This window comes from Garra rufa, chromosome 1 (genome assembly GCF_049309525.1).
Source record: "Garra rufa chromosome 1, GarRuf1.0, whole genome shotgun sequence".
NCBI classification, from domain to species: Eukaryota; Metazoa; Chordata; class Actinopteri; order Cypriniformes; family Cyprinidae; genus Garra; species Garra rufa.
This window is the reverse complement of record NC_133361.1, coordinates 8,097,794-8,111,511: the sequence shown is the minus strand read 5'-3', so window position 1 is coordinate 8,111,511 and position 13,718 is coordinate 8,097,794. Positions and strand designations below refer to the sequence as shown.

At 35.8% G+C, this 13,718-nt stretch overlaps 2 protein-coding genes across 2 annotated transcripts; both read left to right on the top strand.

Annotated features, from left to right (window-relative positions):
• The first annotated feature begins 1,899 nt into the window (after nucleotides 1-1,899).
• On the top strand, nucleotides 1,900-4,605 carry LOC141329130 (uncharacterized). Its single transcript, XM_073835444.1, has 2 exons — nucleotides 1,900-2,369; nucleotides 2,936-4,605. The coding sequence occupies exons 1-2, from the start codon at nucleotides 2,081-2,083 to the stop codon at nucleotides 3,979-3,981; spliced, it is 1,335 nt and encodes a 444-aa protein (XP_073691545.1). The 5' UTR covers nucleotides 1,900-2,080; the 3' UTR covers nucleotides 3,982-4,605.
• A 5,032-nt stretch (nucleotides 4,606-9,637) lies between these two features.
• LOC141329422 (uncharacterized) lies at nucleotides 9,638-12,056 on the top strand. The gene is made up of 2 exons (XM_073835464.1): nucleotides 9,638-9,851; nucleotides 10,404-12,056. The coding sequence occupies exon 2, from the start codon at nucleotides 10,598-10,600 to the stop codon at nucleotides 11,699-11,701; it is 1,104 nt and encodes a 367-aa protein (XP_073691565.1). The 5' UTR covers nucleotides 9,638-9,851; nucleotides 10,404-10,597; the 3' UTR covers nucleotides 11,702-12,056.
• The last annotated feature ends 1,662 nt before the right edge of the window (nucleotides 12,057-13,718 follow it).

The window sequence follows — 13,718 nt, the reverse complement described above, 5'->3', positions numbered from 1 at the left end:
AAAGGAAAATAAAATTTCACTCCTCAGGGGCCCTCCCCCCATTTGGGGTCCTGGTAATTCAGTCCCCCTTTTCACCCAACTATGACGCGGCCCCCCATAGATGTCCATTATAAAAAACGCTTTAACGTGGCTTAACGTAGCCTATCTCAACAACGACCGGGGAAAACCAAACCTCTGCCACATTTTACTTGTAATAAACACTTCTGACTGCTGTCAAAAGAATGAGCTCTTATTCAGCATACGAAGTGAATAATATCACGTTAAGCGTCCCTCATAGAAATCCATAATGAAACAGCTTAACGTGGTTTAACGTATCTTAACAACGACTGGAGAAAACCAAATTTCTATCAAATGTTACAAATAATAAACACTTGCTGCTGTCAAAAGAATAAGCTCTTATTCAGCGTATAGTGAATAATATGTTACGCGTTATTCCCCATAAAAAAAAAAATAATAAAAAAATAAAAAAACAACTTTCTGCTGCCAAAATAACGCGCAGCATGTAAAGAGAATAATATCAAGTTACGCGTCCACCATAGAAGTCCATTATAAGGACTCAGCTTAGCCTGGTTTAGCGTACTTTAACAACTTCTGTCAAATTTTACTTATAATAAAGAAAGAAGTCATGAATTTGGACCAACTTTGCGTGCCATCACCTTTTCTCCAGAAATGTGTAATGTTTTACGGTGAAGAAATAAATAGACTGTTCATTCTATTCTATCGGGACAATCGACCACAAAAAAACGGAGCCGGTTGGCAACAATACATTTATTTTTAAACTCTGCTGCCAAGCTAAAAAGGGTGGAGAATGACATCACTGCCCCGAATTATTTTTGTTATTTCTAAGAAGGGGAAATATATTTGTCTCTCATTTTAACAGCACAAATCGAGCACCAACGAATGGCATAGTTTTGGTGGTTATTTCTTTTTTAAGCGTGAGAACTTCACTGAGATCTGCGCCAAGGACTGATCAATAGAGACAGCTGAGACAGGATTAAATGTAGGCTACCTCTCTTAACTTTCATGCTTCTTACAAAATTAAACTGAACACAATTACAATGTTCTCAGTTTGTCGAAGCGTCAACGTTAAGCTGACTTCTAAGGGAAATAACGCTTATACGCTGAATAAGAGCTCATTCTTTTGACAGCAGCAAGTGTTTATTATATGGAACATTTGACAGAAATTTGGTTTTCCTCAGTCGTTGTTAAGATACATTAAACCACGTTAACTGTTTCCTTATGGACTTCTATGGGGGGCGCTTAACGTGGTGAGAATGTGGTTTTTGTGGTGAGAATGTTTGGCATGTACAAACTTTAAAAGAGTATCAGAATATACATACTGTAGAGAGAAAATACATGTGCTCTAAGTGTGAAAAGACTTTTACTTCAGCAGACTATGAGAAGGTTCACATTAAAGAGAAACCATACCTGTTTTTGCTCGTTGTCAGTCTCTGCTTTTACTCAACAGACGCCTCCACGTGAATTCAGCGCTTGTTGCATTCGGCTAATAAAAGGAAAAAAGCTGCAATTTTCTAGTGTTATTTTATTACTGTTGGGGCAGTCTCCAGCTATATGCCTGGAGCCGGCCCTGCTTGGAGCCAATTCGTTTTTAATCCCTGATTTTAGACAAGCATACATGAGATAATGTAAATATTAGGCTATTTTGTTGAAGTCATGTTAGTGTAGTGCTTTAATAAACATAAAATCTGGGTTATATGGCGCATCTTTCATTAACGGAATTTAACATGGTAGTATACGCATAATTTTTCCCGCATTATTTCCTCCTTTCGCCGTTTCATACTCCAGTCCAGCGGGTGGCGCTAAAACACATACGTTTGTTTGTCAAACACCATTAAACCTCAGAGGAAGAAGATTAGTTTCACCGTGTTCTCTGTTGTTTTGTCCTCATGCGGCTTTAATACAAACTGATAGAATTGTAGTTTCTGTAAAAAAAAAAAAAAAAAAAAAAAAAAAAACACAATTAGTTTTTTAATCTGGTCAGTAAATGCATGAAAAAGTTTTGAAGTAAGCAGGAATATCTGGAGGAGTATCAGCTTAACTGAGATCTGCTGCTGTGAATATGGTGTTTGTTAAAGAGGAGATTGAGGAGAACTCGAGTGAACCAGAGTCCTGGAGAATAAAACAAGAGGAGCCAGAATCCTGGAGAATAAAACAAGAGGAGCCAGAATCCTGGAGAATAAAACAAGAGGAGCCAGAATCCTGGAGAATAAAACAAGATGAGCCAGAATCCTGGAGAATAAAACAAGAGGAGCCAGCACCCTTGAGAATAAAACAGGAGGAACAAGAACCCTTTAGTATACAATATGAAGAACCAGAACCCTTCAGAATAAAACACGAGGAACATGAAGGTTGGTGTTTGATCTTCATTCACTTTAAGGCTTACAAAAGCTTGAATCATACTGACAGTTTCAAGCAGATTAGATTCAGTTTGTTGTAATAGAAACAATCTTTGAACAGAACAACCTGTTGAATAATGTAGACGGAGCAGCAAGTAATAGGATACACTTTTTTCAACAAAACGTATGTTTGTGTAGTTGATCAAACATGTAAAAATATTTAATAGTTTTCCCTATAGACACATGGGGTTTGTTATTATACAATATAATATTCTACAATACAATCCTATAGAAGAACAAGATTACATTTAGTAAGAATAGAATAAATTGATTTTCTATATGAAAATTAGATTTAATAAAAGTACATTTTGCATGCTTCCCAACTCAAGCTCAGTGCTTTACTGTCAAATGTGTATTACCAAGAAATAAACGTAGCATTTTAGTAACTGCACTTATTTTTGCAAAAAAGGTTTATGCATTTTATGATTATGAAAAAGTAATTTCACTGTTACATCAGAATTTAGTTTCATGTTCACATTACTCAGATTTTAAAAAGTTACTTTTCACTTTTATTTCAGAGTTAATTGAAGAAAAAAAGGAGGAAGTAGAATCAAATCAAGTTGAGGAGAAAATCCATGTCAGAACTGAAGAAAAACCTTTGAGTTGCTCTCAAACCAAACAGAAAGATGTAAAGAAAAGAAGAGCCAATAAATGTTTCACCTGCACTCAGTGTGGAAAGAGTTTCACACTCAAAACAGGTCTTCAGTATCACATGAGAATTCATACTGGAGAGAAACCGTACACTTGTGATCAATGTGGGAAAAGTTTTACAGTCTCATCAAACCTTAAGGAGCACATGAACATCCACACTAGAGATAAGCGACACACATGTGATCAATGTGGTAAAATATATTTATGGGCTTCAGGTCTGAGGAAACACTTGAAAGTTCATACGAAGGAGAAGCCGCATTCATGTCATTTGTGTGGCAAGAGTTTTTGGCATCCACAACATTTAAATGTATATCAGAATATACATACTGGTGTGAGAGAATACTTGTGTTATAAGTGTGAAAAGACTTTTACTTCAGAAACCTATTTAAAAATGAAGACTATAGAGAAACATTATGAGTGTTCACACTGCAACAAGAGATTCATTAGTTCAGGAGGCCTGAAAATACATGAGAGGATCCACACTGGAGAAAAACCTTATGAGTGTTCATACTGTGACAGGAGATTTAATCAGTCAGGAGGCCTGAAAATACACGAGAGGACCCACACAGGAGAAAAACCTTATAAGTGTTCACACTGTGACAAGAGATTCAGTAAGTCAGTAGAACTGAAAATACATGACAGGATCCACACTGGAGAGAAACCTTATAAGTGTTCACACTGTGACAAGAGATTCAGTCGGTCATCGAATCTGAAAGCACATGAGATGATCCACACTGGAGAGAAACCTTATAAGTGTTCACACTGTGACAAGAGATTCAGTCTGTCATCGAATCTGAAAACACATGAGAGGATCCACACTGGAGATAAACCTTATAAGTGTTCACATTGTGACAAAAGGTTCAATCAGTTTTCAAATCTGAAAACACATGAGAGGATCCACACTGGAAAATAACATTGTCACTGCACTGCATATAGGAAGTTTGTTTGTTTTTTGTGTATCTCTGTCAGAATAAAACATACTGGTTATGTATACCCATGCCTACTTGTAAATTTGTAGGAGAGGGATCAGTCTCATTAGTTTTCACTTTTACTTTCAGTAGTTAATGATCACTTTTGCTTTGAGTCATTATTAAATGTTACCTTTTTATGTTTTTATGTATTTAATACATTTACTTTTTATATATTATCAACAACTTTTGTGGTCAACTGATTCTCACGGATTAGGCAGGAACACACGAACAACGGCGTAATAAAAAGACGTATATTTTTATAAATCCAACGGAATACAGGTAGACACGGGAACACATGGGGAAAACATCCATTTAACATCAAAGACCGACAAGAGTACTGGGAAAACACACCTTAAATAGACAGACTAATTACAGACACAGGTGCAGACAATAAGGGAGAAACCAAAAACACTCAGAACTGCAGGGGAAAATGGGAAAAACCAACAAGAAAGTCCCGGGGGTGTGACACTGATTGTATTTGCATATGAAAAAAGTGGTTTTTATAATTGTAGTTTTAATAGTTAAAAGCCATGATCTTTTGGGCTTTGTTTTGAATTTATAAATAAAATTTTGAATTGAATTGAGAGACTTTGTCATAGTATTTTCTACATGCTGTGAAATTAGGAGCAATGCTCCTGACTGGTGTTAGAAAATTAACATGTAACCACAGACAATACAGGTCCTTTTCCAAAAATTAGTATATTGTGATAAAGTTCATTATTTTCTGTAATGTACTGATAAACATTAGACTTTCATACATTTTAGATTCAGTACACACTAACTGAAGTAGTTCAAGCCCTTTATTGTTTTAATATTGATGATTTTGGCATACAGCTCATGAAAACCCAAAATTCCTATCCCAAAAAAATTAGCATATCATGAAAAGGTTCTCTAAGCGAGCTATAAACCTAATCATCTGAATCAACTAATTAACTCTAAACACCTGCAAAAGATTCCTGAGGCTTTTAAAAATTCCCAGCCTGGTTCATTACTCAAAACCGCAATCATGGGTAAGACTGCCGACCTGGCTGCTGTCCAGAAGGCCATTATTGACACCCTCAAGCAAGAGGGTAAGACACAGAAAGACATTTCTGAACTAATAGGCTGTTCCCAGAGTGCTGTATCAAGGCACCTCAGTGGGAAGTCTGTGGGAAGGAAAAAGTGTGACGGAAAACGCTGCACAACGAGAAGAGGTGACCGGACCCTGAGGAAGATTGTGGAGAAGGACCGATTCCAGACCTTGGGGGACCTGCGGAAGCAGTGGACTGAGTCTGGAGTAGAAACATCCCCAGGTCAAGCCACTTTTGAACCAGAAACAGCGGCAGAAGCGCCTGACCTGGGCTACAGAGAAGCAGCACTGGACTGTTGCTTAGTGGTCCAAAGTATTTTTTTCGGATGAAAGCAAATTTTGCATGTCATTCGTAAATCAAGGTGCCAGAGTCTGGAGGAAGACTGGGGAGAGGGAAATGCCAAAATGCCTGAAGTCCAGTGTCTAGTACCCACAGTCAGTGATGGTCTGGGGTGCCATGTCAGCTGCTGGTGTTGGTCCACTGTGTTTTATCAAGGGCAGGGTCAATGCAGCTAGCTATCAGGAGATTTTGGAGCACTTCATGCTTCCATCTGCTGAAAAGCTTTATGGAGAGGAAGATTTCATTTTTCAGCACGACCTGGCACCTGCTCACAGTGCCAAAACCACTGGTAAATGGTTTACTGACCATGGTATTACTGTGCTCAATTGGCCTGGCAACTCTCCTGACCTGAACCCCATAGAGAATCTGGGATATTGTGAAAAGAAAGTTGAGAGACGCAAGACCCAACACTCTGGATGATCTTAAGGCCGCTATCGAAGTATCCTGGGCCTCCATAACACCTCAGCAGTGCCACAGGCTAGGGTTGCCACCCGTCCCTTAAAATACGGAATCGTCCCGTATTTGAGAATGAAATTGCGCGTCCCGTTTTGAATCAATACGGGACGGGTTTTGTCCCGTATTTTTTATAATTTTTTTTAAAGCAGCGTCTCATGCAAATAATCACTGCGGTAAAGCCAGCCGCGGTTCAGTCAAACACGGTCAAGCCAGCCGCGATTGATTTTAAGTGTGCGCGCATATTATAGTGATTACGGTAGTTTCAGAAACAACACAGAGAGAACGCGCTTGCAGAGCGCTTTTCATTTAGACGCCCAGGACTGAGAGATAATACTACAAAATGCTCGTGAATTTTTACTTACTTATTTATTTGCATTTCTGCTTTAATATCCGTTTTATTTATTGATGTACTTGACGGTTCTTTTCTGAGAAATGGGACATTATTAGACTTTAGAGTCTAATAAGTAGAAAAAAACAATGATCAGTTCTTATTCAGGACGGCCCATATTATATGCAAAACTCATATGAAACCTTTTTACTGCAGCATTTTTGAGATATGGGACATGATTACATTTTAACGGGGTATATAGACCCCATTTCTAAAAAGTAGGAAAAAAACAATGATCAGTTCTTATTCAGGACGTCCCATATTATATGCACAACTCATATGAAACCTTTTTACTGCAGCATTTTTGAGATAATGCGTCCCTTATTTTTGGGTATTAAAAGTGGTAACCCTACCACAGGCTGATTGCCTCCATGCCACGCCGCATTGAAGCAGTCATTTCTGCAAAAGGATTCCCGACCAAGCATTGAGTGCATAACTGAACATAAGTATTTGAAGGTTGACTTTTTTTGTATTAAAAACACTTTTCCTTTATTGGTCGGATGAAATATGCTAATTTTTTTAGATAGGAATTTGGGTTTTCATGAGCTGTATGCCAAAATCATAAATATAAAAGCAATAAAAGCCTTGAACTACTTCAGTTAGTGTGTAATGAATCTAAAATATATGAAAGTCTAATGTTTATCAGCAGGGCCGTGCAGAGACCTTTAAAGGGGCAGGTGCTCAAAGTATAAAAAAGGCATCTGAAAGGCATTAAAGAGTCCCTAGGGTCCATCACCTCATTGTAGGCCTCCAGTTACTTATGTAGCAAGTAGCAATGTCATTAATAAGACAAATTATGCATTATTTGAAGTTTTAATTGCGTTTCAGAACTCAAACAACAGAATCAGTAATATTTGTTTCACTTTGTATTTTATTGTTTTGTACAATTTGTAAGGTATTGTAAGATTGTAGACAACAGGCTTTACTGCAGAGTATAGAAATAAAACAAACATATTAAGGAAGGAATTTTATTTCACTATTTAAAATATTTTAAATATCAATTTAAGGCAATTTGTGGCCCTTTTTAACAGCCGCAGAAGTAAAATGAAAAGTATGAGTAGGATTTGACAACGTACGGTAGAATAAGGCATAAAATGGCATGATTTATAATTCAGATACAGCTTCACACAAAACAAAACAAAACAAAATATCTTATACAATGGAATTTCAGCCTTTATACCATTAAAAGGGATAAATCGACTTTATCATTTATTATATTTATTTAAAACATAAATATTACTGTCTTATTTGTTTAGATTTTTAGAAGATACATTAACTTCTTTCACATTTACAACTCTGTGTTTGCTGCATAACAACGTAGGTCGTTAAGTGCAATAATTTGACCATAAAGAGCTGAAAAAATTTGGAAAAAGAAAAGTCATTCTCTGTCACAAGGGGGCGCTTTAAGAGCACTGAAATATTAAGGTTTCCCTAGTAAATGCTGTATACAAATCAGCATTAGCGCTGTTTATCAGGCAATAAATGAAAATGACAACAACATATTTCTGAGGACAGTGGGTTCCCTTCAGATACATTCATATAAAGACATCAGTGCCGCGTTTTGATTTGAAACCTACAGTATGCAGATTTATTTAATGACATCATTGCCTTTTGAAGTTTAATCCAGCCCTATCACGATTCTCGTCTTTCCGTCCCCAAATGTACGACCTCCTAAATTATATAATTAAGTATATTCTTATACTATTTAACATAAAAATTAAATTTGATGCAACTAAATTGAGGAGTTTTTAGGACCTGCAGGTGCCCTCTGACAGAAGGGCACTTGCATCTGAGCAAAGATAGTTTTTAGTCTTTTTTTTTTTTTTTTTACTTCCGTAATATTTGGGGGAGGGGGACAAAAGTAAATTTCTGCTTAGGGCACCCATTTGGCCAGCAGCGGCCATGAGTAAGAGTAAAAGTACCTATCTTTAAATATACTCTAAAAGTACTAGTTACCCCAAAAATTTGCTCAAGTAAATGTGACGAAGTAAATGTAATTCGTTACTAGCCACCTCTGATTTTTGCTTGCCTTTTATACTATTCACTTAAGTTGTATATTTGAATATCATAAAACACATGTAAAATACTTTTTTTTTTAAACATTAAATCGATAAATCGAAACATATATAAAAAAGAGTGTTTGATCATGTCCAAATACACATTCAGATGTATTTCACCTTAAATATTACATTAACTGTATTATAAATACTATATTAGAAAAGGTCACCTTTTAAATGGTCAGGATCATTATTGCACATATTATTTAGTACAAAAAAAAAAAAAAAAACTGCTCAAAATATTTACTAAATAGAACTGAACTATGTATACAATTAAATAATTGTAATATAAGTTACACTTAAAGTACTTAAGTCACATTTAACTGCCAACGAGTATGAGAACATATAAATCTTTATCACTCCCCAGAAATGAAATGCGATTGAAAAGCGTATTCAGAGAAGTTATCAATGCCCATCATGTGTTAATAATTACTCGAAATTGCTGCAAATAATGCTACTTAAACCCATTCAAACACACTGACAGCGCGGACTTGCTTGGAACTTGAACGCGCGGCGGCGAGATCAAAGCGTGTCGCAAGTGTCTTTATGGCTCTGTGTAGAACGTACTGTTTAACGGTCATGAAGTACGTTTGAATTTAAATGTAGTAATTAAAAAAAAACGGTCATTTCGTTTTACTGACTGACTAACGTTCGTTGATTGAGCTCTAAATGCACAATTACTTTTCTAATATATACGAGAGTAAATATTGTTATTTTAGGGATATTTGACACGTCTAATTGAAGAAACCATGATTTTATCCGAGACGTTTTCGTTTACTGACCAAAAGAGGGAAGCACAGCGTCAATTCAGTGGTAAGAAACAAATGTTATCCTTAAAGTGTAATACATATTCTTTTTTAATGTATGTAAAAATACATACGAATATTTTGTTGAAGTCATGTTAGTTTAGTGCTTTAATAAAGATAAAATCTGTGTTATATAGTGCATCTTTCGTTAACGGAATTTAACATAGTAGGCCTACACGCACTAAGTATTTTTTTTTTTTTCGTATTATTTCCTCCTTTCGCCGTTTCACACTCCAGTCCAGCGGGTGGCGCTAAAACTCATACGTCTGTTTACCAAACACCACTAAACCTCAGAGGAAGAAAGTTAGTTTCACCGTGTTCTCTGTTGTTTTGTCATGATGCGGCTTTAATACAAACTGATAAAATTGTAGTTTCTCTAAAAAAAAAAAAACAATTCAGTAAACGCATGGAAAAGTTGTGAAGCAAGCAGGAATATCTGGAGGAGTATTAGCTGAACTGCTGTGAAGATGGTGTTTGTTAAAGAGGAGAGTGAGGAGAACCTAAGTGAACCAGAACTCTGGAGAATAAAACAAGAGGAACCAGAACCCTGGAGAATAAAACAAGAGGAACAAGAACCCTTGAGAATAAAACAAGAGGAATCAGAACCCTTGAGAATTAAACAAGAGGAACCAGAACCCTTAAGTATACAATACGAAGAACCAGAACCCTTGAGAATAAAACACGAGAAACATGAAGGTTGGTGTTTGATGTTCATTCACTTTAAGGGTTTCAAAAGCTTTTATAATACTGACAGTTTCAGGCAGATTAGATTCAGTTCGTTGTAATAGAAACAATCTTTGAACAGAAAAATCTGTTGAATAATGTAGATGGAGCAGCAAGTAATAGCATACACTTTTTTCTACAAAACGTATGTTTGTGTAGTTGATCAAACATGTAAAAATATTTAATATTTTTCCCAATAGACACCTGGGGGTTTGTTAATAATATACAATATAATATACTACAATACAATGCTATAGAAGAAAAATACATTTAGTAAGAATAGAATATATTGATTTTCTACATGAAAATTACATTTTGCATGCTTCCCAACTCAAGCTCAGTGCTTTACTGTCAAATGTGTATCACCAGTAAATAAACATAACATTTTAGTAACTGCACTTATTGTTGCAAAAAAGTGTTATGAATTTTGTGATTATGAAAAAGTAATTTCACTGTTACATCAGAATTTAGTTTTATGTTCACATTACTCAGGTTTTAAAAAGTTACTTTTCACTTTTATTTCAGAGTTAATTGAAGAAAAAAAGGAGGAAGTAGAATCAAATCAAGTTGAGAAGAAAATCCATGTCAGTTGTGAAGAAAAACCTTTGAGTTGCTCTCAAACCAAACAGAAAGATATAAAGAAAAGAAGTGCCAAGAAATGTTTCACCTGCACTCAGTGTGGAAAGAGTTTCACACTCAAAACAGGTCTTCAGTATCACATGAGAATTCATACTGGAGAGAAACCGTACACTTGTGATCAATGTGGGAAAAGTTTCGCAGTCTTATCATACCTTAAGGAGCACATGAACATCCACACTAGAGATAAGCGACACACATGTGATCGATGTGGTAAAATATATTTATGGGCTTCAGGTCTGAGGAAACACTTGAAAGTTCATACGAAGGAGAAGACGCATTCATGCCAGTTGTGTGGCAAGAGTTTTTGGCATCCACAACATTTAAATGTATATCAGAATATACATACTGGTGTGAGAGAATACTTGTGCTCTAAGTGTGAAATTACTTTTAGTTCAGCAACCTATTTAAAAATAAAGACTATAGAGAAACCCCATGAGTGTTCACACTGCAACAAGAGATTCATTAGTTCAGGAGACCTGAAAATACATGAGAGGATCCACACAGGAGAAAAACCTTATAAGTGTTCACACTGTGACAAGAGATTTAGTCGGTCAACACATCTGAAAACACATGAGATGATCCACACAGAAGAAAAACCTTATCAGTGTTCACACTGCGACAAGAGATTCAGTCTATCATCGAATCTGAAAACACATGAGATGATCCACACTGGAGATAAACCCTATGAGTGTTCACACTGTTACAAGAGATTCAGTCAGTCAGGAGACCTGAAAACACATGAGAGGATCCACTCAGGAGAGAAACCTTATAAGTGTTCACACTGTGACAAGAGATTTAGTCGATCATCAAATCTAAAAACACATGGGATGATCCACACAGGAGAGAAACCTTATCAGTGTTCACACTGCAACAAGAGATTCAGTCTGTCATCGAATCTGAAAATACATGAGAGAACCCACACTGGAGAGAAACCTTATAAGTGTTCACACTGTGACAAGAGATTCAGTCAGTCAGTACATCTGAGAACACATGAGAGGATTCACACTGGAGAAAAACCGTATGAGTGTTCACACTGTGACAAGAGATTCAGTAAGTCAGGAGACCTGAAAACACACGAGAGGATCCACACTGGAGAGAGACCTTATAAGTGTTCACACTGTGACAAGAGATTCACTCAGACATCAAATCTGAAAACACATGCGAGGATCCACACTGGAAAATAACCTTGTCACTGCACTGCTTATAGGAAGTGTTTCATCCAGCAGTTTTTTTTTTTTTTTGTGTATCTCTGGCAGAATAAAATATGCTGGTCATGTATACCCATGCCTACTTGTAAATTTGTAGAAGAGTGATCAGTCTCATTAGTTTTCACTTTTACTTTCAGTAGTTAATGATCACTTTTGCTTTGAGTCATTAATAAATGTTACCTTTTTATGAATACATTTACGTTTTATATATTATCAACAACTTTTGTGGTCAATTGTGATTGTGAATGTTTTTACATATGAAAAAAAGTGATTTTATAATTGTAGTTTTAACAGAGAGAAGAAAATCTTTAGGTTTGACAATTTAATACACAACAATTTCTAATCAAAATGAATAGGTCCAAGGAAAATATTTTTTATCTTTTGAACATTAAAATTAGGGCTGCACGATTAATCGTTTTTAAACCGAAATCGCGATTTGAAAGGGTGCGATTTTCAAATCGCAAGAGCTGCGATTATTTCGATTAATTATCAACTGTGGTAACAAGCATATAAATCGTTTTTGACAGGTCGCTTCATGTGCATATTACATCTTCATGCTTATATTACGTTTGATGCAGAGTTTAACCAATAGGGGGCATTTTAACACTGCATGTAGAGACGTGCACACTGCACAGGACGTATTTTTCAGTCCTGCATCCGCAGAAATATGTTTATCTCGTTCCGTTCCCGCCTCGACATTCATGTTTTGTCCCGCTTCTGTCCGCAAAAGCCCGAATAAAAGTAACCTTTATAGTTGTTGTTTTTTCAGTAGCTACATCAATTGAATTTACTTGAAACAGATCTCGTAAGTTTCACAAAACCCCAGCATAAACTTCCCCGATAAAAATATTTGTTATAGCCTATAGGCTAAGCATCAACATTCACAAACCACTGTTATTCTTAACAGAAAATGCAAGCAGACACAGCTCATTTAAAGCTGATATCTCAGTTTATACGCGAACTTATCAAGCTCTACAATGAATAGTATGCACAGTGAATCTTTCACAATGTCTACACTTCGTGTGTTTTAATTCGTGAGCACGCAATATTCAGCACTGTGCAAGAACATTTGAGCAGTGAGTGGATTCTAACTTAAACACCTCTGATGACTGCCTATCCCTGTGCTTACTAATCATAGCTGTAAGTTGTATACTAGTTGTTCTTGCTGCTTTTGTGTAATAGATGAATAACAATGTTTTGTTTTTTAAATATTTTGTTTAGATATTTCTATTTTGCGGGAGTCCCGCGAATCATTTTATTTTCCCGCGTCCCACACAGCCGCACTCTCCCATCAAGTTATGTTCCGCGCCGCATTCGTTTGCGTCGGGTCCCGCTGTACTCTCGTAGGAGTGCAGGTCTCTACTGCGTGTACTGAGCAAATAACGGTAACGCCATTTGGAAAAGATGAGCGGGAGCAGCGGCTAAACTTCCCAACAAAGTGTCTCTTAATGCAGGTTATCATCAGTGTTTTACTAATGTAAAATAGTTTACAGGGTGTTTGGATTCCTAAAAGATTTTAATTATATTTTGTTATAAAATAATGTTATTTATGTATGTATGTATGTATGTATGTAATCTTTTAGGATTTTATATAATAAAATATATAATATTTTTATTAATTAATTTTGTATAATATTATATATTTTATTTTAAAAGATTTAAATAATATTTTATTATATCATTTTAATTGTTAATTCAATTTTATTTAAGATACTGTAGTTATTTTCTTAATTTGTCATGACAACTTTATTTAAAAAATGACAACAATGTTAAAGAGGTTTTAAATAAACAGTAGAACAGTGTAGCATACTTTGTGATTATGCTTGGTCTTTCTTTGGTGCTGTTAAAACCACCATATCAAACTTGTAGCTCTTATATAGTAGTAAATCGCATTTTAAATCGCAAATCGCAATTTTGATCAGAAAAATCGCAATTAGATTTTTTCTCTAAATCGTGCAGCCCTAATTAAAATGGTCTTTTATGTTCCGTTTCT

Coding starts and splice junctions, on each gene's coding strand:
- LOC141329130 (XM_073835444.1), top strand. CDS start 2,081: ATGGTGTTTGTTAAAGAGGAGATTGAGGAGAACTCGAGTGAACCAGAG. Junction 2,370..2,935: donor AAAACACGAGGAACATGAAG/GTTGGTGTTTGA, acceptor CTTTTATTTCAG/AGTTAATTGAAGAAAAAAAG.
- LOC141329422 (XM_073835464.1), top strand. CDS start 10,598: ATGAGAATTCATACTGGAGAGAAACCGTACACTTGTGATCAATGTGGG.